Consider the following 22,916-nt stretch of genomic DNA (forward strand, 5'->3'; position numbering starts at 1 on the left):
CCAAGCCTTCCTTTTTGGACCCCCCTCCCTGGGGCAGAAAGTTTAGGACACGCTGACTATAGATTCCCTGGGCCTGTGATTTTACCCTGACCCTCACCTAGGACTGTGAAGTTTTCAAATCCAAAGAGTGAGGCATCTAGGAGGACGTCCTGACCAGCACGGGTAAGGATGAGGGGCCAGGCGGGTGATATCTCTTCCCAGGAGAACTTCCAAAGGGATTGGAGGAAGCAGCTGCCAGAAGGGGTCACTTCCCTATCCAAGCTGTGCCTTCCTGCCCCCGTGTTTCCCTGGCTGGGCTCTGGGTTCCACAGGTGACCTGAATGTGCAGTGTGCACTGCCAGCCCTGGAGGATGGTCCCTGGAGGGTTAGGAGCCCACTCGGCCCCACTTCAGGTACCACCACCAGGCAGGCTGCTGTCACCAAACAGCAGCCTGAGAGGCAGAACAGGGATGGGGCAGGTGTGGGAGCTGAAAGAACATACACGGACCTCGAGTCTGAGAGCAGCCACAGGTAGGGCTTCTGCTTAGAAAGTTCTTCCAGGGGCCAGGCCTGGGGGCCAGGAACACTACCTACCTGCCCCAGAGGACAGCTCTGCAGAGGATCTCACAATGGAACCCCACCCTATATCAGCACCCTCCCTCCCAGAGGCTCTAAGGCCAGGTCCAGGGCTAAAGGGATAGGGTCAGGTAGGAAGAGGCGGAAGGCACAGCCAGCCAGTGCACCTGAGAGTAAGAGACCCACTTGCCCCAGCCCAGCCCTGGCTGTATAGGAAGTAGTAAAGGCTTTCTGTCAAGCCCCTAGGTGATGTGACCACAGGCCAGCTCTGACCAACCCCGGGCCTGTGTCTTGATACCCAAGCCCTCAAGGGCAGGGGAAATATTTCATAGGACTTTACTGGGACCCACTTCCTGGCCTCAGATCCTCAGACCCTGGGGACTCAGACAACCTGCTCTACTCCTCCGCCCTAGGCAGTGAGTGAGCCGGCCCCTGCGCAAATTAAGACAGGTGGCAAGCACATATGACTTTTGAGTCTCATGTTTGTTTGTAACCAGATCAAACTGCCAGCTGCTTCTCTCAGAACTGACCCACACTCCTGCTCTTATGCTGCCCCCTGCTGGCCACTTCTCACAACATGTTCAACCACTATTAAGGGTGAGCAATGTAGTTTGAAAGGATGCAGGGTCTGGAAGTTCCCTATTTATGGGGAATTAACCCTTTTGTTCAGGAGCCCTAAGGCTGAGGGTTCTAAAACTGGTTAGAAGCCACGAGTCCATGAACTTGGATAAAGAAATTACACCTCCATTTTCACTCGTTTCTACCTCAAATTTATCATTTCCCTTAAGAAGAATGTCAGCAACAAATCACAAGACTTTCACAGAATCTGTGACTTTGTTCTTAGAGAAATCACAGATTAGAAATCACAGACATTTTTACATTAGGTTACTGGCATTGAAGAATAGGTATAGCTATCTATATATAGTTTTTAATACATAAAATACACAGGGATTACAATATATTTTATGTACATAAAAAAACTCATTGTCCATAGGCTTCAGTAGATGATAGATAACAAAGGGTCCATGACACACAAAAAAGTAAAGCACACTTGCTTTAGTTACTAGGGGGTGGGGAAGTGGAGGGCGGCTCTCAGGGGAGGGGCCAGGCTAGGGAGGAAGGCACTGGGGGCTTGGAACAGCAGCTCTTTACCAGCTGGAAGGGAAGCATCTCAGTGTTTTATGATGGGATTTGGGAGTCCCCGTACACACCCCACAGGCCAGCCCAGGTGAGCATGAGCAGTGGTCTCCCTGTAGTATTTGGGCTTTCCTGCTAAGCCCAGTGGTAGGATCCTCATGACACCCCTAAGGAGTCAAAGCAAATATACCTGGATGACTTCAAAGAGACAGACTACTAGCATCGAGTGTCTCATTAATTGGAGAGCATTGCCATTCATGCTCTCTGCTCTCTAATCACCAGTAGTGCCTATTGGCCACCCCATAATCCCAGCCACCATCACAACTTCAGCAATCACCTTATGAACAATTACCTCCAACGATCACCATCTCCAGCCCTCACCCCTCTCCTGGTCTCATGGCCTGAATTTTCTTTCTCCTCCTGGTCGGTCACCTCATCCAGGACATCTGCATCACACCACAGCATGTCCGAACCTGAACCCATCACCTCCCGCTAGACTCCTCCGTGTACCAACCTGGGCTTCCAAGGCGAGTGGCAACACCCCATCCACCCCAACATCCAGGCCACAAACCAGGGATTCAGTCTCCTCCTTGTCTCCAACTCCCTCATTCAATCAGCAACCAGTCCTGGAGATTTCACCTCTTAAAAATCTCAACTTCATTTATTTCTCCCGAGTTCCTTCACCTTTCATTTGAATTCCTGAATTACCCTCCTCAGCACCCCTCTGCCTCCAGGATGGTAGTACATGACCTCTGGAGCCAGACTGCCTGGATTCAAATACTGACACTGCCACTTTAATAGCTGTGCAACATTGACCGGGCAAGTTAATCTCTCTGGGCCTGCATTTTCTGCAAAATGGGCATAATAATAGTACCTTCCTCAGAAATGATGGTGAGCAATCTAAGTTAACACATATAAAGCGCCTAGCCTTGGGCCTAGCACTCAGTATATATTGGCTGTTATTATTAGTCTCACTCTTTCCAATCCACACTTCACTCAGCTGCCGGAGATAATCTGATCAAGTCATTCCTGCTTAATCCTCCTCCATGGCCCACTGTCTTCCTCAGGAGAAGCCCCAACACCTGAACCACAAGAATCCACAGGTCTTTTACATGGAAGATTGTCAGTTTCTTGAAAACAACGGATAAATCTTGCTTCCAGACCCTTGCTTTATGCTGTTCCCTGTGCTTAAACACTCTCTCCTCCATCTCTTCCTGTCAGAATCGTCCTGAGTTTTCAAGCATCTATTCCCATGCTGCCTCCTCCAGGAATCCTCCCCAGAACCCCCCAAGCAAAACGACTCTTGCTCCCCTGTATGCCCCGTTCATCTTACTCTAGGGACAGATATTTGTTCCCTGGGTCTCACTCATTTTAGAATCCCTACGTTCAGCCCACATCCTGGCCCACAGCAAGGGCTCCCCAGAGCCCAGCTGAATTCCAGAACTTCTAGGCCTCTTAGGGTTAGATTAACTCCTCAGCCCAGAGAGGACTGGCATCATGCGTATCCAAGTTAGTGCCTGTAACAGTGGGGTGTGAACCTAGGCAAGTTCTCTACTTAACCTCTGTTCCTGAATTTCCTTCATTAAGGGAATGAAGACCTCTCTGTGGCAGGGCTGGAGGCACTATTACAGGCAAGGCAGCCAGGCCTGGGGCCTCCCCAAGGCAACCAAGGGCAAGATAGCTCCAGTCCTTAGCCATAGCCCTGTCCACCTTCTTTCTGTTGAGGGAGGGCTAAAAGGACAATCTAATGGTCCTAGTGGCCTCTGAGGGATAGGAAAGGTGGGGTAGAAGGCAAGGCCACCTTCCCTTCCACCTCAGAGTCAGGGCCCTTGTCTCAGCCTCTGTTCTTCAGGGTTGGCTAACTTTGGACCAAAGCTTCTTTTCTCAGGGTCTGGGTCTCCTTTATTAAAAGAAAACCCTTTCCAGCTGCAACATGTACTAAATGCTGACTCTAGAGGCCAAGTGTGGTGTCAGGTGCAGAGGATTAGGAGACAGGACTCGGGACCACATTATTGCCCTCCCCCACCCCCACTCACCACCACTCACATGCCAGCTCACAACCAGAGAACAGAAAAGGAGAGTTTATTGAAAACTATATACAGCTCGTCCAGCCCCTACCACAGGCTGCAATCAGGGTGGGAGGGACCCACCCCTCAGGCAGTATCTCAGCCCCTGATGGTGACAGCCAGGGCTAGAGTCAGGGCCCAGACTCCCTTGGGAAGCTTGACTGCCAGATCCCACATGGATCTTCATCTGTGAATTTACAACTCTAAATAGCCTGTTGGTGGTGGGCCGGGGACAGGGAATGGGTCCCTGCCCCGACCTAGTCAAACCTGGATAGGGGAACACTATTCTGACACTTGGGCCCAAGAGGCCCAGCTAGTTTGTTGGGAAGTCCTAGCTACTCCTCTCACAGGAGGCTTTCCTGGACACGGAGGCAAACGGCCCTCCTACCATCCCACCCCATGTGCCAGGCCCCATGGGCTGCATGGACTTGGGCTGGAGACATCAGGCACCCTCCCACCCAACAGTGACTCAGGGTCCAGGGCTTCTGGAACATTCCTCAGGCAGAAGACTTAGGGTTGAGAGGTGAGTGGTGGGGTGGTCATGGTTGAGGGCCCAGGACCCTCCTGGGGTGAGGGGCAGTTTGGGGGTCAGGGCGTCCCACTGTAGGAATAGTCTGCTTTGTTGTGCATCACCAGCCGGTCATCCACGAAGTAGAAGCTGTCAGACTGTGTTTCATAGGGGTGACGGATCATCTCGTTGACTGCAAGAGAGGCCCAGTCAGTTGGGGCAAAGGTCAGGAGCCTGAGCCAGACTACTGCAGGGGCTTCAGGACTAGGGGATGGGGACAAGCTGAACAAAAGGTACCCCCTCACACCGGCCTCTTTGAGTCTCGGTTTCTCTATAAGTGACATGGGAATGGTGACAAGACACAGGGGACCCAGGGTGGGAGGACAGGGGCTCAGACCCACACTCCCTCCAACCTGGTCTCTCTGGTCCCCCTTGAGCCCCTCCCCTGGGCCCTGCCCACTCACTCAGCTCCTCAGAGAGAGGAGGAAAGTCGTAGATGTGCTCGCAGGTGTTCTTGCTGCTGGGGATGCAGAAGCCGAAGTGGAAGTCAAAGCTTTTGAGCAGCTGGTTGCGGAAGTAGTGCCTCTCAATCATGCGGAAGTTGTTGACAGGCTTGTCTCCCACTGTGAACTCCACTCTGAGTGAGAGAAGGAGGTGGGGCTGAGCTGGGCCATAGGGTGGCCAGCCAGGCTCTGGAGAGACCATCCCTCAGAGGGGCTCAGTAAGAACTCAGGAAGGGCTCGCTCCCACCTCTCCCCAACCCCCAGCCCTCACCCTGGCCCAGTGACTCACGTGGCTCCCACCTGCCTCAGGCGGAGGAAGGCAGGCGTGAACTGGTAGCGGACAAAGCGCCCAGCATTGGGGTCCAGATCCCGCAGGTTGATGGGCAGCCGCTCTGTAATGCACCCCAGCTGGGGCTCAGTGGGCTTCAGGCTGGGGCCGATGCCCACCCCAGTTTTGACCACAGGGCCCGCCTCTGTCTGAATTTTCAAAACTCCCCAGGAGATCCTGATGCACATTGAGGGTTCAGACCATTGGCTGAATGCTTCCAACTGGGGGTTCTCGGTCAGCCAGTCACCAATTTCAACTAAGGTTCCCAGAGCCACAGGAGACAAAAAGACCTGGGGTCTCCAGGACTGTAGTTCCCAGGCAGGCATGCAGAGGGCAGGCTGGCAGGGACTGAAGAGGCCGGACTACCTTCCCAAGAGGTCTAACCCCAGAAACACAGGGGAAGAACAGGCTCAGGCCCAGGCAGAGGTCCCCCAGCCTGCTGACTCCTGGAAAGGCCCAAGTCCCAGCTCTGCTCTGACTCCTCTGTGGCCTGAGGAGTCCCTGGGCAGCCCACTTCACAGCCCTCACCATCCTTCCTCTGTCGATGGCCCACCCAACCCACTCACCTGAGGCTGGAGGCTTCTTGATTTCAAAAAGGACAGTGCCTGAATCCATGTCCCGAATCTTGAACCTGACGAAGTCAATCTTGTAGATATTTTCCTCAGGGGAGCACAGGTAGTCTAGAGGAGATGGGCAGCTGAGCAAAGAAGGGGCCTGCCGGGAAGCCCCTGCTGCCAGCTCAGCTTTAGTGGGATCCTGACCTACCTACCACTTTCTGATCCCTAAGGTCACTGCCTTCAGAAAGAGAGACCTGAACCCCTGCCCTGGGGGAGCCTCCACAGTGTGGGGGAGACATAGCTCTGACATTGGGATCTAAGGGGGCCACATGGCTCCATCCTACTAGCCTCTGGGGCCAGGGAGGGGCAGCGAGGAGGTCAAGGCCACCTCCCTCACACTTGCTCTCCCATCCAGTTGAGGGTCCTTATTCCAGCCTCTGCTTTGCCAGGGTTAGCTTGGTGCCTTTGAGTCAAATGGGTCTCTAATCTGATGGCGAGCAATCCCAACATGAGAGGGAAGATACAGTTCTGCTTTGGGGAGCCTTACTCAAAGGGGGTGACACAGCTCTACCTCTGGAGATGACACCCCCAACCCCACTCCAAAGCGGCCTCTGGTGCCACATCTTGGTGTGTCAGGCAAGGACTTTCTCTGATCTGGGTAGCGTTAGGGCACAGAAACCACCCCTTCCCTGTTCCTCCTCACACACACACACACACACATACAGCCCCGCCCAGGCCCCGCCTCTCCCCATAAGAGGCTTATACAAACCCAACTCCCTTAAGCAGCTTAGCCAAAGCTCTGCTGACTCAAGCCCAGAGCCTGGAATATTGGGGGGAAGGGAGTCACCCTTACTCCCATCCCCTGTTGATCTTCAAATGGAAGAAGGTCTTAGCAAACAGAAGGAACCCCCTCATAGGTCACCTATCCAGCCTTGGCCCCAGAGAGAAGAGCATAGGTGAGGCCAGGAAGAGGGTGCGGCAGGTGCAGCGGGGAGTGTGCATGGGGTAAGGGGAGTCCTCCGGCCTAGAAGAGGAACCAAGAACAATGGTGACCCCTGCATGAGGAAGCTCAGGAATAGCAGGGCCTGATCCAACCCTCACTGCCCTTGCAGCAGCAACTGCAAGCACTCAGGGAGGCCCCAGCAGCAAATAGGAAGGAGCAGCAAGGTGCAGCGTGGGCTCTGAGGCTATCAGCCTGCACAGCATCACATCCTCCCCATAGAGACCCGGAAATCACCCTCCAGGCCCCTGGGCCACCTCCTATTCCTCTGGGGTAGGAAGAGGAAGTGAATGTAAAGTCATTCTCTCTTCCCCAAGCCTGGGGCAGCCCCCTCCAGGAAGCCCTCCTGGTAGCCACTCTGGCACCTTGGGGCCCAACAGGAACTTCATAGGGCTTGGGAAGGGGCCTGAGCCCTGGCCTGCCCATCACAGCCCATAGTAGGGAAGAGAGAGGAGAGGAGAGGAATAGAAGTGGGCAGCCCCTACCTCACCCTGTACGCAATTTTAACAGAAAGTAGGCACTAATCCAAAGGTGTAGAACGAAGGTGAAGGGCATAAGGAGAGGATGTGGCAGAACTGGGAACTGGATCCTAGTTGCCCAGCTCCTGGATCCTCATAAAGCCCTCCTTCTTCCTCCATTCTAACTTTTGGAGACTCTCCTCTCATTTGAGAACAACTTGCAGACTGACCTTAGTCTCATCTACTGCAAACTCAACCTATCAACCCCTCTGTCTTTAGAGGAAGTAAGGAACAGCAGATACCCATGGCTCAGGATACCACAGCTAAGCCCTCCCTCTGCCAGAGAAGGATGAGGTCTCGGACCCAGGGTCAGGCCAGATAAGCGGCAGCGTGGCCAAGGGCTTAGAACACAACTGCTCCCTTCCCCTCAGCCACAAATAGCTTCCTAAGCTGGATTCAGGGCTGGGTAATCCAGGAAGAGCTAACCTCAGACCTACGTGATTAGGGTCAGAAGAGACCAGGCAGAGGTTCCTAGGGTGAGGAGAGTCCTGTAACCCTGTTCTCAGCTTCTACAAAGGAAAGAGCTCCTGTGAAGCCCCGTTCTCTACTCATCCCCCTCAGATGCTGCATCTTGAAGGGCCATGAATTTCCTCCAAATTTAGAGACACAGTTGTACACGGGCTCGAAGCCCCCATAGTTGTGAAATAACCTCTAAATTAACCTAGGACCCGGACAGGCTAGATATCTTATAAGGAAGTTCTGCCCCAGAACTAACCTGAATCCTAAATGCTGCTATTGCGAATTACAGCCCAATTAACACCAACATCAGATTGGTCCAGGTCCCCTCCCCCTACCACTGCCTGTTTGAGCAAGGCAGCTCAGTGCTCTGGGGGCCCAGCCAAGAATGGCTGCTGCCTGGCTCAGAGAGGAGGGAGATACTGGTCCCCCAGGGACCCAGATGCACAGGCGTAGACCTGTCTTCATGGTCTCCTCCACAGCTCTGTCTGGAAGCCCTGAGCTCTGCTGCTTCTGCAGCTCCAGAGCTCAGGTCCACTCCAGCATCTGCCCCCTCACCCCTACAGAAGGGCTCCAAGAGTTGCTCTCGCAGAGAGAGCCAGGGCAGGATTACTGATGAATGAGACCAAGGTAGAAGGCCATTGCCTCTCCAAATGCCTTCTGTTCTTTGAGGCTCAGCCACTGCCTCTGCCACGAGACTTTCTAACCGTTGTTCCCTGCCTATGGTGGCCCCCTCCCCTGCCCTGAATGCCCAGTTGTCTGCTTCTAGGCAGCAGCCATGAGCAGTCCTGTGGGGCCCTCAGTACTATTGATAAAAGAGCCCTATTTACAGAGCACGCACATTATGCCAGGCACAGAGCAAAATCAGAGGATTTACTTTCACAATAGCTCTGTAGGGTAGGTGTCATTATCCCCATTTTGCAGATGAATATGCTCAGAGAGGTGACGTTATTAGCCCAAGGTCACACAGCCAATTACACGGCAAACCTGAAACTTCAACTTAGGCAGTCCAATTCAGAAACTCAACCGCAGTGGAGACTTGGCCTCCCAGAAGAGAACAGGCCCTAGTCCAGGCTAAGGGGGGGTGGGGGTGGGCATTAACCTTAGTCTAGGCTAGAGGGGCATCCCTTGAGAGGCCTCACAGGGAACCAATTGAAAATTCCTGCTCAGGTCCTTTCCTGGGGACAGGGTATGGCTCCAGACTTCCTGGGGTGTCCAGGGTGAGGGCATTAATGGTTGGGAGAACTGAGGGTCTTAATGCCACCTAAGTAACTCAGCCTCCACCAGGGCTCAAGGGTGGAAGAGACGGGACAGACTGCACTCAGCCCCCCTCCTCAAAATTGCAGAGAAAATCTTCAAAGGGCTCTGAAGACTACGAGGAAGGGGTAAGTTGCAGCTGCTGCCCCACCTCCACCATAGGAAAGGGAGATGGACTTCTCGAAAAGGAAGGAGTGAGGTGGTAATAAATCTCTCAAGGGAGAAGGGGCGCAGAGAGAGATCAAGGGAAGGGGGGACATGGAGATCTCAGGATTGGAGGCAGAAGGGTAGGGGACACAGGCGAGGGGGGATCCGGGTGGGGGAGGGGAGGCGGGGGCAGTGAGGGCGGGAAAGGGGGCGGGGGCCCGGGCTCCGCGCGCCTCGAGGGGCCCCTCCCACGCTCTCTCGCTCCCGCCCGCGGGCGGCGCTCCCTCTCCGGTGCTCACCACCCGTGATCCGCTGCAGCCCCAGCACGTCCTCCGGCCCGATCGGCGGTTTCCTCTGCAGCGGCCCCAGCCTGGGCCCCGGGCCTGCCTCCAGCTCCGACTCGGACCCGGATTCGGATTCCGCCTGCGGCTCCGGTTTGGGGTCCACGCTCGGGCCCGAGGCCCCTGGAGCGGGCTCCACCCCCGTCCCGGCCCCGCCGCCACCCTTCTTCACCTTCATGGCCTCGCGGGGCCGCGGCTCGCCTGCTGCCACCACGGCTGCCTGCGCCTGCTGGATCCGAGAGAAGGGGGAGCGTCCGCAGCCCCGCCCCCGGCCGGGGCCCCAGGTACCGCTCCGCCCCCGGGGTGGGCCGGGCACTGGCCCCGCCCACCTGGGCTTCTCACCCGGGACAGGATGGGGGCTCTCCCCTGGCTTCATTCATTCTTTAGGCTTCATTCATTCTTTCGATAGGCACTTACGGAGTCCTGGCTACCTTCTCTTCCTACTCTCTGTGCTCAGGCCACTCCACTCGTCCCTCTGCCCCGCAAGCGAGTTCTCAGGGTCTTTGCCTGGGATGCTCTTCCCCAGATGGCTTCCTCTGGTCCTTCTGGTCTCAGCCCCAATGACATCTGCTCAGACGCCCTCTCAAACACCCAATCTAAAGTATTATCCCCTAGTCACTGTCTAATCAGCCTATTTTTTTCTTTCTAATACATTATCTTAAATTAGTTTCATTTGTTCACTGACTCACCCTCCTAAAAATCAGTTCTGTGAAAGCAGAGATTCTGTCTTTGTTCTCTACAATACCCAGCACCTATTCCCATTGCAGCCTGTGCTCAAGAGTTGACCCTTAAACAACATGGATTTGAAGTGCGTGGGTCCACTTATATGTGGACTTTTTTCAATAGAAAAGACTACAGTACTACACGATGGGAGGTTGGCTGACTCTGCGGATGCAAAATTGCAGATACACAAGGCCAAATATAAATTATACCCTGATTTTTGAATACATGGAGAGTGGGTGCCCCAACCCCGACACTGTTCAAGGGTCAACTGTACATTCTTCTTTTGAATTTATGAATCTGAGGGGTTACACTGGTACAAGCTATTATCTCCCAGACCCCCTGCTAAAAAGCAGAAGTAGATGCTACAACCCAGGATATACTGAGGGACAAAAGTCTACAAGTGTCTAGCAACCACAGGGCCCTCCAGGACAGGGAGGCAGGAAGGGCACATGGCTAGATGGAAACAAAGTGGACTAGTGAGCCCAAGAGAACAGATACCAGGAAATCATTACTTATACACGAATAAAGAATGAAAGGTATGCTCATACTTTGTATCATTCCAATTCACATTCATTCGATGTTTATTGAGAGCCTAGAATATGCCAGACACTTTCACATGCTCATCACATTTAATCCTCACAACCACCTTGTAAGGGAGGTATCATTAGTGCTATTTTAACAATGAAAAACTGAGGCTCAGAGAGGATTAAGTAGCTTATTCAAAGCTCCCCAGATGATAAGGGCAGAAGCAAGGGTTTGAATTCAGGCATGTTTGATCTCAAATCCGGAACTCTCCCTGCTGCACCACACTGCCTCTATGAAAGGGTAAAGAGAACCTCTGCCACATACAGCATCAGGCTTCACCCAACAGGTGTAGCCAGCCAGGAGGGAGGGGAGTAAGGGAGAAGGTCCCAGAAGTGACAGGTACCTGGCCCCTTCCATGAGACCAGTGCTAGGGCTTTCCCTGAGGGGTCAGGGAGAAGCATGGAGGGGAGGGGCCTAGAATCCAACCCAGGGCTCAGTGCAAGAGGGCTGTGAGGAATAGGGCAGAGGCATAAGATGCCCCTACTCCAGAGGGAGACAGAAAAGGGCCTTCAAGTTTAAACCAAGTTAAGAAGACCCAGATGATGTGTCTTTTGAGGATGGGGTAGGGGGAATGAGGAGGGGGGGACCTGAGCCAGAAGAAAGGAAAGGAAGGATGAAACCCTCTTGGAGTGTTATACTTTGACTGCTAGAGTGGCAACAGAGGAGGCTGGAGACAAGTCACCCATGAAGGGCCTCATTTACATGCCTCTCAATCTAACAACTCTCATCCTGACCAGAAAGGAAGGCTTCCTACTGAGAAGCTGCCCTGCTCAGTCTATCTTCTCTGGCTTTTTCCAGGACTTGCGAGTCTCCCGGAAGATCTTGAACAGGGACAAAAGGATGGGCACAGCCATAGGCAGGAAGAGTGGGATGTAGATGGCAAACTTCTGGTCATCAGGGAAATAGAGGAGGTGGAGGAGCGAAGGATCAAAAAAGGCACGCTCTGAAGATGTCACAGCTTCCTGGCTGGCAACAAAGGCGGATGCCAGGTGCCCAGAGGCCAACTCCTCCGCTGCCTTCTGGACTGCAGCTACAGCCCTGTACACCTAGGAAGGGAGCAGGGGGTTACCAATAAGTCCTAGGCATCAGTTGGTGGGGAGGGTGGGAGAGGGCCTCACTGTGTCTTCCGTCTACCAGACAGGTTGCCTGGAGTTCGCCCAGGATATATGGAGACCAGTATAAAAGGGCTAGGGTGTATTTTCTTAGTGCCTGCCTGATACCTCACACCCCCATCTGGACTCCTACTGGGGAGGAAGTCTGGGGTTCTCAAGGATGGCATGCCCACACATTGCTTGGACCTCAAATGGCTCTCTGGGTTCACCACACCCTGGCCCTTACTGGCCACTCCAATCCTGGGCCACAGAATCCATCCCCTGCCTGCTTACCTCAGATGCCACATCGTCCTTGATGACAATGTTGCTGATCTTGCCCAGAAGCTGGGCCAGGGAAGTGAGAGTGGTGGTGGCTGTGGCCAGGTTCTCCACTGACCGAGCCCAGAGCAGCCGATCTAGCTCCCAGGTCATCAGCCCTTCATTCTTAGGCCCTGAAAACAGGCATTTTGGAGGCACCTGGGGCTGAGCAATCCCAAAGAGCAGCCTGCAGGAACAGTGAAGAAGGTCAAAGGGGCTGAGACTAGAAGGTGGGAGAAGATGGTTAAGATTCCTAGAGTAACTACTAGGATTTTCAGTCTTACCCAGAACCACAGGGTATGTAGGAAGTGCCTCAGGGTCTTGAGGGGTGAACGGCAACACTAAGCACTCTGGAGACCCAAGCTCTGCTCTAACCAGTGTTTTCACTTTTACCTGTTTCTACATTGGACTTCCAAGATCTTATATGAAAAAAAGGTTCCATGGCTAAAATATTTATGATAACACCAACTTAGTTTAATTCCCCTCACCCTGTCTACCTTCTCTTTGAACAAATGGGGCCCTTGAACCTTAGCTAAGGGATGATCTAAGACCACCTCTGACAAGGCAGGTGTGCTGTGCCTCTCTAATCCTGCACTCATGGCAGACATTGCTAATCAACCAGAATCCTCTTTTCTGATGAGCCCAGACATAGCCTTAGAATCCTCAACATTGGCTGTCAGGCAGTCTCCATCAGGAGATCTGTTAGCATAAGAATTAACAGCTATTTTCTTAAGCACCCCTAATCACACTCATGGACTTGACATTCATAGGTCGATTTTTCTTAAAACAGTTTTTGTCAGCAACTAGTCCTTCTTAGAGACAAATGAAGTGATCCTTGGAAACTTTTCTTGGGGGCTCTAGGCACAGCCAAGGTATTTCTGCCAAGTAAGAGTTCATGCCAGTCAGCCCAGGAGACTGGGGTCAGACTCAGTAGCCATGCCCCCAAGTGAATCCCCCAGGACCTCACCGCAACTGAGCCAGGAACACCTCCATCACTCGCACCATGTCCACGTCGACTCTCACTGGCAGCTCCGAGGCATTGTAGGCTTTGGGGTCCACATTGTAAACCTGCAGGGGGAAATGAGGTTGCCTCAAAATCATGCCAGGACCATACACAGCTCTGCCCTTGACACTCTGGAGGCCGAGAGAGAAAAGGAAGACATATTCTGTGCTCTTTAGAAATTACAATATTTTTGGAATAGCTGCTATTTGGAGCTTTATATAAATTATGTCCATTATCCCCCCAAAAGTCCTGTTAAAGAAATTATTTTTTTATTCCATTTTAGAGTTCCTACCCATGAGGCACTCTCAGTCTAACAGGGGAGACAAAGTTCCCAACCTTGTAAGACTTCCACAAACAAGGCTGAGAGCTAAGATATACAAAATAGTCCTAAGTCAGTGCAAACTGCAAGTCCAAAAGGGTCCTATTAGAGAAACACTGACAGAAATAAGAAGCAGTGGGGCTGGCAGAGGAGGGGATCACAGCACCCTCACACCTTGGTGCCGGCCCCACCACAGGCCGGGCCACAAAGGATGCCAGAGAAACAACAAAAGGGACAGTCTCAGGGAACATCTGTTTGTCCTTGAAGCTTGGGCTCCTGGATCTGCATGGTGTGACCATTACCATAATGCCACCCCAGCGGGGACTGTGGAAGGCGTTGGTGGCCACTGGAGCCCCATCCTTGTCCTGAATGTACAGGGGGGAGTGGGCCAGCTCGGGTACATAGAGTAGAAAGTTGAGCACAGGGTAAAGGGAGGCAGCGCTGGATCCTGTGGTACAAAGAGAAGGGCAGTCAGAATACCAAACACATTGCACCTAGATCTTTGTTCCAGGTCAGCCTTTTAACTTGCTGGTCACTCACTCTGGGCCTCATCTTCTCCAACTGATAATCACTAGAATATCCTCCAGGCCTGGGTTTCTGTGGTAATGAACCTCTGAAGATTCTCCCAAGATGTGCCACACACATGAAGTGCAGTCCTCAGCCCCAAACTGCTCCTAAAATCGCCCCTCCTCTAACAGGTACCCCCCAAGACAGCTCTCTTGGCCACTGCCACAGTGCCCCCATATTACTATAACATATGTTTTATGCACAAGTATAAATCTGACCTCTTGTCAGTTCCTGCTTAACATCCTTTAATGGTCAACTATCCATACCAGGTTAGTTTAAACTCTTTAGCATGGTCTTCTATGATCTGGTGCCTGCCTGCCTTGCCAGCGTCATCTTGGTCACTCTCTCACTATTCAGCCACACTGAATTTCTCTGAGTTTCCTGAATGTTTTCATGATCTTAACTCTTCTGCATCTAAGCTCATAATTCCCTAGCCTGAAATCCCCTTCTATCTCTGTAGTCCGCAGTGCCATAAAGCAATCCTTAGGCTTTGTTTGCTGGAGGAAGGAGGGAAGGCAAGGGGAGGGAGGAAGGATGGAAGGAAGAATTCACCAAGGCCTCATGCGCCACTCCTACCATAACCCTTGGTCCACACTGGCCTAACCCTGTTGCCTGAAATTCTACAACTAGTGATATACTCACTTCGGTTTCTATTACAGTTCTTGGTCACACCTACTCTTCCTAGGTACCAGCTCCAAAATGAAAAACTGGAATCCTAGCTTCAAGGTTCCTCAATCTCAATCAGGAGAAGTGCCAATTCAAATTCTGCCTTCATTTACTTCTGTTGTTGTCTTTTCTACATGTGTGGCCTATATCATTCCTGGATGGCTTGCAGGGAGTGAGACAGATTATCCATTCATTTATAGAAAGTGCCAGGAATGTTTCATAAATGCTTTTGGATATGACAATGTAGAGATAGAGATGTCAACAGACTCTCATGAAAAAAGAGCCTAAATGCCCAGCACTTCCTCAGACCAACCCAATCTGGGAGCCATCAATAGATACAACCTGCCTCCCACCCTAGGCTGAGCCTTCAAGGTCCTCCCCAACCTGGCAGAAAGACCCCTATCCTCAGCTCACCGAGCCGGGACTCCACTGGGTTGATGACATGGGGGAGGCTGTGTGCGGCCAAGTAGTAGCTGGAGGACACTGCGTCAAAGCGAGGGTTTACCCCCAACACTGCGTAGTAAAGGATCTGTAGAGCCAAGAGGGAGGACATTATTTTGTTTACTAATTTATATTCCACTTTGTCCTAAGAAAAGATTTGAGGTGTCTTAAAAAGATAACAATTAGGACAAGGTAAACTCTAAGAGGCAAAAACAGGGCTGAGAGAAAAGAGGAGTAGGGAAAAAATAACAAAGCTAAGGGGAAAGTTAATATGCTAAATCTAGGCTTTGAAAATCACATATTTTACTAGGCTTTCTAACAGCCTAAACAAATAGTATAATTCAGTGTCCACAAGATCAAATCACGTCAGTTGTTCAGAAGTAATTCCTCCCACTACCACGACCTGATAAAAATTTTTTCCACATATTCTCTGAGGACACTGTCTGATTCAGAAAGGTACATTTTTCATCTTTACTGTTACTAAGTTAACATATTTCAGAAAGTTTTTTTTTTGTTTTTTAGGAAGTTCCCCATGGATAACACAACTGGTGAATACAGTCTAGAGGGAGCCATGAGGGAGTTAGTTTTTTAACAAGCATTGACAAAACTCCCCAAGCTGGACACCATGGACGGAAAGTAGACCCCAGAACCATAGGCGTACACGGGAAATCAGTATCTCTGAGAGAGGGAAAAACAGACTACATTTGTAAACACTAAATACAGAGCGACTTTGAAAAAGATGGTACAGCCAGGAAAAGGGCTCCTCAGCTCACTCCCAGACTCACCTGAGAGTCTACAGAGAAGTTGCCCGCAGCACTGAGGGCATTCAGGAAGGGCTGCACATAGTGCCGGACAGCCCCCTCGATGTCCCAGTGGACGTCATGGGACTTGGGGTCGGGGTTCAGTAAACTGAAGGTGATTTCATAGCCTATAGAAACAGGAGTCAGGGAAGTCAGAGGCTGCTGTGGCTCAAAGGCAGCCTGTATCCCTGGCTGAGCTGAACTTGTTTCCCGCCCCCAGGATGGGGCTGGTTGCCATCATGGAACCACGGGAGGATAAAACTGGGATGAGGAACACTGAGTGCTTTAAGAAAAAGATGAAACCACAGAAGAAAGGAGTAAAGAGGTTGCATGCAGATTCCCTTCCTGCCCCGATGTCTCCAATAATTCATTTCCTTTTCCCTGCCCACAGCAAAGCCTGGTCATCTTACCCAAGCTGGACTTGAGAGGCCGCCTCTTATCAGAGCTCCACTTGTCCTCTGGAAGGTGGTCAGCCAGGGCCGCAGCAAGCACATCCTCAGTCAAAGACATGGCCTGGGCTACCTGGAGTATGCGGCGGCCAATGATGTTAAAGGCCTCGCGGTGTATTATCCCCCGCACAACTGCCATCCTCTTGGGCCCAATGTAGCTCATCATATCCTGTGAGAGACAAGCAAGGGACAGAATGTCCATGGCTCAGGGAGGAAAGCAGAAGAGCAGTCTGGCACCTGTCTTTGAGAATCTGGCCTTTTGCCACCGACCAACAGGCCTGTACCTCTCTCAAGATTCAGAGTGAACTATTATCCCAGCATTTCTGAGTAATAGGTGTATGTGAGTGTTTTCAATCATTTCAGTTCCCTTTTCCTTTCCAGTTAACATAGATCCAGGAAATATTTAAATTGTTACGGGCTGGAAACTAACAGATGGTATGCTGAGTGAGAAAAGTGGAACAAACACACAACTGGAAAGTTTGATACAAGTAAATGGCAAAGAGGCAAGTAGAAGAATTTTCACAGCAGCATTATTTCTAATAGTATAAAACTGGAGACAATCCAAATACCCATCAGCAGCAGGGTGGATAAACTGTGATATGTTTGTACAATGAAACATTAAACAGAATTTTAAATGAACACATTAAATTCAACTACATGTATTATCATGGATGATTCAAACATAAATGTTGAGCAAAATGAAAACCAGGGAAGAACGTGTGCTAAATTACACCATTTATATAAAGTTCAAAAACTTGTAAAGTTAAATATATTGTTTATAGAGATACAACCTATGTGATGAAATGTGAAAGAAAAGTAAGAAAAGGATACAAAATATGGTTACCTTGGGCCGAAAGGGAATGGGGTATAACCACGGAGATGCACTATATTGTAGTTTGCAAGCTCGGGGTGAGTACCTAGATGTTCATTAAATTTTTGTTTCATCTTTTTGTAATAATTAAATATTTCATTATGAACTTAAAAATAAAATGGTACCTGGTATAGCTCCCACTGAGCCTTTTGCTCAAAAAGTGAAGAGGTCAGTGTACTGCTTATATTATCATCACAATCCATTCAAACCAGCTTCTTTCAAACCTGATTTTTTTTTTCCACTTTAAATGGTCACTGGAGGTTGAACCACACACAAGCCTTGGATTTAGAAAGACCCAGAGTCAATGAAAAAACCTCTCTTTGCATTCTGTTTAAAAAATACTTGAGGGGGGAGGGTAGAGCTCAGTGGTAGAGTGCATGATCTCTTGCGTGCATGAGGTCCTGGGTTCAACCCCTGGTACCTCCATTAATAATAAATAAATAAACAAGCCAATAAGTAAATTAATAATTATATTTTTAAAAAAATTCTTGAGCATTTTCTGCGGCAAATGGAAGAAACGTGCAATAGCGCAAGAAGGAGAAGACTTAGGAGAGAATGAGCTGAAGGGATAAGGCAGGGTTGCAGCCTCTCTACTCTCCCTACCTGGGGGAGAAGTGAGGAGTGTTCAGAGATCACATACACAGTCAGGGAGCCCTCTGCTTGTTCCGGTGGCTCAGCCAACATGGTTTCTGCCTCTGGAGACAAGAGCAGGTGGTGTACCAGGAGCAAAAACACCATTCCCTCTCCCTCTGGCCCCCACAGTGCCGAATCTATCTCTACCTCCCACTCACACCCAGCTGACACCGTGGCCAGGCTTGGCCCTCAGTGGCCCAGGCTGAAACAGAAGGTATCTCATTCCCAGCCTTCCCAGAGAGAGTTTGGAGTAAAGACAAGGTATGGAAACTATATACTTACAGATCAGAAGGAAAAAGAGGGCTTCCTATTAAAATGATCACCCCTTCCAGTACCTTGTATGCTGCCCAATGACAGGGCCTCTTCCTCATGGTCCAAAGCCCTCCGATAGGCCTTCTGGAAACGGCATTTGATTTTCAACTTGTCTGAGAGAAAAGGAAGAAGCATGAAGAGGAGAGTAAATGTCAGACCTCTGCCCACCTTTCCAGCCCTAACGCTGTCCAGTGTCTGAAGACAGCAGCAAGACTGTTTGCAGAGAAAGACCAAGAAGCTACAGCCAATTCTAATGATTGCTGGATGGATGATATAAACACAAACATTCTATCTCTTCCACTTGCCCAGCTCTTGCCTGTGCCTGTAGACACACTATCTTCAACCTGAAGTACCCTCCTACAGGGAAATCCATTATAATATTCATTACATTAACAGGTAAAGGGAGAAAAACCTCATGATCACTTCAACAGGTGCCTCCAAATAAACTCAGTGAACATCCTTTTTTTTCAGTGAACATTCTTGATAAAAATAAGATGTACACTTAATAACAAAACACTAAATACAGTTCCATTAAAATTACTAATAAAACAAGGATGCCTGCTATCTTCTCTATTATTCAGCACTGCTCTTTCTGAAGTTCATTGGTCAAAAGTTCCTGACCAATGCAATAAGTGAAAAAAGAGAAACATGAATATTTAAAAGAAAGAGACAAAATGGCCACTTTTTGTAGTAGTATAATTATTTTCCAAGAGAATCAAAGAGAACCCACTAAAAAATGGTTACAAGAATATGCAAGAATCAATAGATTTCTGATAAATACCCACAATACCCAATTAAGAAGGCAACTATTTTTTAAAAATCCCAATCAAGCTTCTGTGTTTAGTTGAATTATACCTACTTTTTGTATTTTGAGAGAGTGTGACTATTGAACTTGAAACCTTTAAAAAAAAAAATCCCAATCGCAGCCATAATAAAGAACAGAAAAATACTCAGGAATAAATGTACAGAAGTATCAGAAAAAAAAAACCCCAGGGCTTTACTCATTGACATAAAAGAAGATCTGAATAAAATGGAAAACACATACAAGGCACCTAGATGGAAAGACTAAATATTCTAAGGATGTCAATTCTCTCCAAGTTAATCGAAACATGCAAGGCAGCCCCAAAGATTTTTTTGCCCCCTGGAATATGACAAGCTGAACCTAAAATTTATTGAAGTTCTTCTTTATAGAAGAATTCCAGGTCATATATGCAGAAGAAATGATAGAATTTTAAAATTGCCATTTTGCAACCTAATGAGATGGATTTCAGTATTAACAGATGCTAAAGCCATCAGATGAAAGGTTGACAGGGAACTAAAATACAGAAATCAAGCTGACAATAACTGAACTCACTAAATCAGCTTTGTATAACCCAAAGTGAAACAACCAGCCATTACACAATACAACATGATAGGAAGTACACCACACTAACTATAAAGTAGTCTTGCCTAAAAAATCAAATTTGATTTTGATCAAACCTCTAGATCGAACTACCAGTTCATAAGAAATATGAGTAATAGAGGAATATATTAAATGCAGCTAGGAGGAAGCAATCTGCCAAATCCAGAATGTTAGATGTTCTATCAAACAAATGACCTGGTTTCTCCAACAAATCAATGAAAAAAAGCATATTGGGATGGGGTAGGGGGAGCTGATAAAAGAGACAAAAGAGATTTTAAAAAATGGAGATCATAAAGTTAGGATTTAATGAGGCAACACATTTAAAGTGCTTCACCTAGTTTCTAGCGTATAATGAACAACTAATATTAACCATCATTATTACTGGCTAATGCTAATCTCTCACTCCTCTCCTCATTTAACCTGAATTCCTACACAGCCTTTAAAAATTCAACTTAAAAATTACAACCTTTATATAACCTTCTCTACCTTTCTTTCCTCCAAGACAGTTGTAGCTTCTTTCTTAAGTACAATCTCTGTTTCTTATATATTTGTATATTTCTACTGTGATTTCTTTAAGTGTCTCTATCCCCTACCTATGAATTTCTTGAGACCATTATCAATTTCTTTCTTTATTTTTTATGTATGAATTTTTAATTTTTAAAAATTTTCTCACATTATCAATTTCTTATTCATCCCCAGATTCCTGATATGTAAGAAGAGTACCTAACACTCAGTAAGTGTTTAATGGTAAACTAAATAAGGCCTGCATACAAGTCGTAATTGATTCCAAACCTTGTTTTCATTCCACTACATCCCACTTCCTCCCCTATCCCCTAATGAGCATCAACTGCTTCTGATCAGGTAGCATCACTATTTCATGAATAAAACCGCCACCTTAATGATAAATACTGAATATAAAGCTGCTTTTCTTCTAACCTAACACACTGTTCATTCAGAGAAGCCTTTTAAGTAAGTTTTTAATTACCTTTACGGGATACTCATGGTCCTCCTATCCAACCTATCCCTGGACTGAGCTCAGACCAGAAAGGTAGCCCTGGACCACCCTACTCCCAGGAACTCACACTTCAGAGGGATCTCTCTCTCATGCACAACGGTGAAGGGTAGCTTTTCCTGGTCGTCCAAGGGCACTGATTCCTGGGTAAACACGACGGTAACTGGCACCATGAGCCGGAGCTAGGGGAAGAAGCGTCAGGGCCATCAGCTGAGTCTCCACCTTGCCAGTGGACTGTCCCCTGGCCCTCCACCACTGAGATCTTACCTGCAAGGAATTCAGCCCTCTAATCTGGGAGTAAGGCAACGGGGCCCGGTAGGTCTCCGTGGTCTTCCACCAGAGCGGCAGCCCCAGCACGATGGCCACCGCAGCGAAGAAGAGTGCGGCGCGCTTGCCTCGGACCACCTCTAGGGGAACGGGGGGATCCACTGAGGCGCCAGAGGTGGGCTCGGGTGCCGGCCCTACCCCCGACGCGGAGGAGCCCGGACAACCTGTACTCAGAGCCTCTCGGCCCGCATTCGTAGGGATTCCCGTGCGAGAGGCCCAGGCCCCAGTCTGAAGGGATCCTCTCTGAGGCGAACCCCGACCCCCAGTCCATGGGACCTCTGGCACACCACAATCCCCACCCCTGCATTCCGCCCTCGCAATCCACGAGCCGCAGTCCCCACTCGAATGTTACCGCACCTAGATCTGTTGCTGCAGCCCCGGCGGCCGCCATGCTTGCTTCCGATTGCCCTGGCCGCAGAGGGGCGGAGCTACATAGGCCTCCCCCAATCGGAAACCCACAAGGAGGGGGCGTGCCTACGGCAGCGATCGCGGCCAATCACGAGCGGCACTCCAGACTCGCAGGCGGATGAAAACAGGCGATAGGTGGGCGGAGTCCGAAGTTTGAAAGGAGGTTACCCGGGCGCCAAGGAATGGTTCAGTAGCGGGTTGCGGCGTTGCCAAAAAACATTCACTTGATTAGTGCCCTCCTTCCTTATGGAACATACTCCTAGCCCCAAAGGTTAAGAGCACAAACTCTGCAGCTGTTAAATACTAGCTGGACGACCACAGGAAGCTCTAAGCCTCAGTTTTCTCATATGAAAAATGGAGATATTTACTAAAATGAGGCCATTCATGTAAAGAATGGGGCCTGGCACACGGAAAGCACTCAAAAGTCACCTATTATGATCATTGTTTATCATCACTATCATAGAGCTCCTCTTCCGGAGGTGCAAGCTAGTAATACCTTTTTAGAATATTTGGCTCGTTCAATATTTTTCAAATGCTTTTGAATTCATTTCCAACTTGTAAAAGTCTGAATACTTGACTTAAAATTCTTGAAAATTCATGATCACAGACTCTGGATCCTGATCACTTGGGTTCAAATCCTAGCTTCACCACTTAACCTGAGTGATCTTGAGAAGTTAAACTCTCTGGGCCTGTTTCCGCATATTAAAATAGGGATAGTAATAGTATCTAGTTTATATGAAATTGTTGTAGTAAATGAGTTAGTAAATGTAAAGTGATTAGAATAGGACCTGGTAGGAAAGTGCTATGTAAGCATTAGCTATTTTTGTTAATATAAGATCGGGCCACACTGGGCTCACATTCCCCTATTGCAATTTTAAATAGCTGGATGGAGCATTTGTTGTGTACTTTACATAGAGCATGGCCTCCCCAGTTCACACAGAACACAACCAGCAGATTCTCTCGTTTCATCTGCTCAGATAGACCCAGCTGCTTGACCAGCCAAGTGGTCAAAGTTCAGCATGAGACTTCACCAGGTCTGCTTTTGCCCAGACCCTTAAATTGGCTCCCTCTGTGCCCTCATCTATCCCAAATGAGAGTGGGCAAAAGCGCTTGGCAACCTCCTAGGTACCCTGCTGAGTCTGGAAGTCCTGAGCCTTGCAGATTTTCCCTGTTGCGCAGAAGCCCAGGTGCTCATCCTGCAGTGGCTCCCCCTATCGAAATGCATCAAGTCCCAGCAGGGCTCAACACAGCTAAGTAAGAGACTCCCAACCTTTCTTATCCCAGTTTTGGGCCTTGTGCAAAAGCTGCCTTCAGGAGTTGCTCAAGTCTTGCCTCAATCCATCCTTCTGCAGCTGCAGCCAAGTGCCTCTGAAATGGCAATTCCTGAAAGACTAGCAGCCCTCCACACTGCCACGCTCCAGCTTGGACATGAACAGGCAAGAGCCTGAGCTGGGAATGGTGACTGGGTATGCCCATCCCCCATAAACTTAAAGCCCAGTACAACTCAAAACTCACCCTCTTCACCTCCACAATCAGAGAGGGCTCAGAGATAGAGTCAGCAGAGATCAGAAACATGGACGTGGGAATTGGATGTGTAAAACAGACAGACAAAGTAG

The 22,916-nt window shown here is 49.4% G+C and overlaps 2 protein-coding genes across 2 annotated transcripts; both read right to left on the minus strand.

Annotated features, from left to right (window-relative positions):
• Positions 1 to 3,757: 3,757 nt before the first annotated feature.
• Positions 3,758 to 9,715, minus strand: UNC119 (unc-119 lipid binding chaperone). The gene is made up of 5 exons (XM_006211958.2): positions 9,332 to 9,715; positions 5,664 to 5,777; positions 5,059 to 5,161; positions 4,731 to 4,903; positions 3,758 to 4,459 (listed from the first exon to the last, which is right to left on the minus strand). Exons 1-5 carry the CDS (start codon positions 9,549 to 9,551, stop codon positions 4,347 to 4,349), a joined length of 723 nt encoding a protein of 240 aa, XP_006212020.2. The 5' UTR covers positions 9,552 to 9,715; the 3' UTR covers positions 3,758 to 4,346.
• A 938-nt stretch (positions 9,716 to 10,653) lies between these two features.
• PIGS (phosphatidylinositol glycan anchor biosynthesis class S) lies at positions 10,654 to 21,309 on the minus strand. The gene is made up of 12 exons (XM_006211956.3): positions 21,250 to 21,309; positions 20,833 to 20,972; positions 20,636 to 20,747; positions 18,175 to 18,264; positions 17,810 to 17,901; positions 16,297 to 16,504; positions 15,872 to 16,014; positions 15,060 to 15,174; positions 13,715 to 13,860; positions 13,058 to 13,158; positions 12,067 to 12,277; positions 10,654 to 11,727 (listed from the first exon to the last, which is right to left on the minus strand). Exons 1-12 carry the CDS (start codon positions 21,281 to 21,283, stop codon positions 11,452 to 11,454), a joined length of 1,668 nt encoding a protein of 555 aa, XP_006212018.2. The 5' UTR covers positions 21,284 to 21,309; the 3' UTR covers positions 10,654 to 11,451.
• Between the last annotated feature and the right edge of the window lie 1,607 nt (positions 21,310 to 22,916).

The sequence above is a fragment of the Vicugna pacos genome, chromosome 16 (assembly GCF_048564905.1).
Source record: "Vicugna pacos chromosome 16, VicPac4, whole genome shotgun sequence".
In the NCBI taxonomy this organism is placed as follows: domain Eukaryota; kingdom Metazoa; phylum Chordata; class Mammalia; order Artiodactyla; family Camelidae; genus Vicugna; species Vicugna pacos.

Coding starts and splice junctions, on each gene's coding strand:
- PIGS (XM_006211956.3), bottom strand. CDS start 21,283: ATGGCGGCCGCCGGGGCTGCAGCAACAGATCTAG. Junction 20,973..21,249: donor GGCTGCAGCAACAGATCTAG/GTGCGGTAACAT, acceptor CCGTTCCCCTAG/AGGTGGTCCGAGGCAAGCGC. Junction 12,278..13,057: donor GTGTTCCTGGCTCAGTTGCG/GTGAGGTCCTGG, acceptor CTGTTCCTGCAG/GCTGCTCTTTGGGATTGCTC.
- UNC119 (XM_006211958.2), bottom strand. CDS start 9,551: ATGAAGGTGAAGAAGGGTGGCGGCGGGGCCGGGACGGGGGTGGAGCCC. Junction 5,778..9,331: donor GCTGCAGCGGATCACGGGTG/GTGAGCACCGGA, acceptor CATCTCCTCTAG/ACTACCTGTGCTCCCCTGAG. Junction 5,162..5,663: donor CAAGAAGCCTCCAGCCTCAG/GTGAGTGGGTTG, acceptor GGTGCATTACAG/AGCGGCTGCCCATCAACCTG.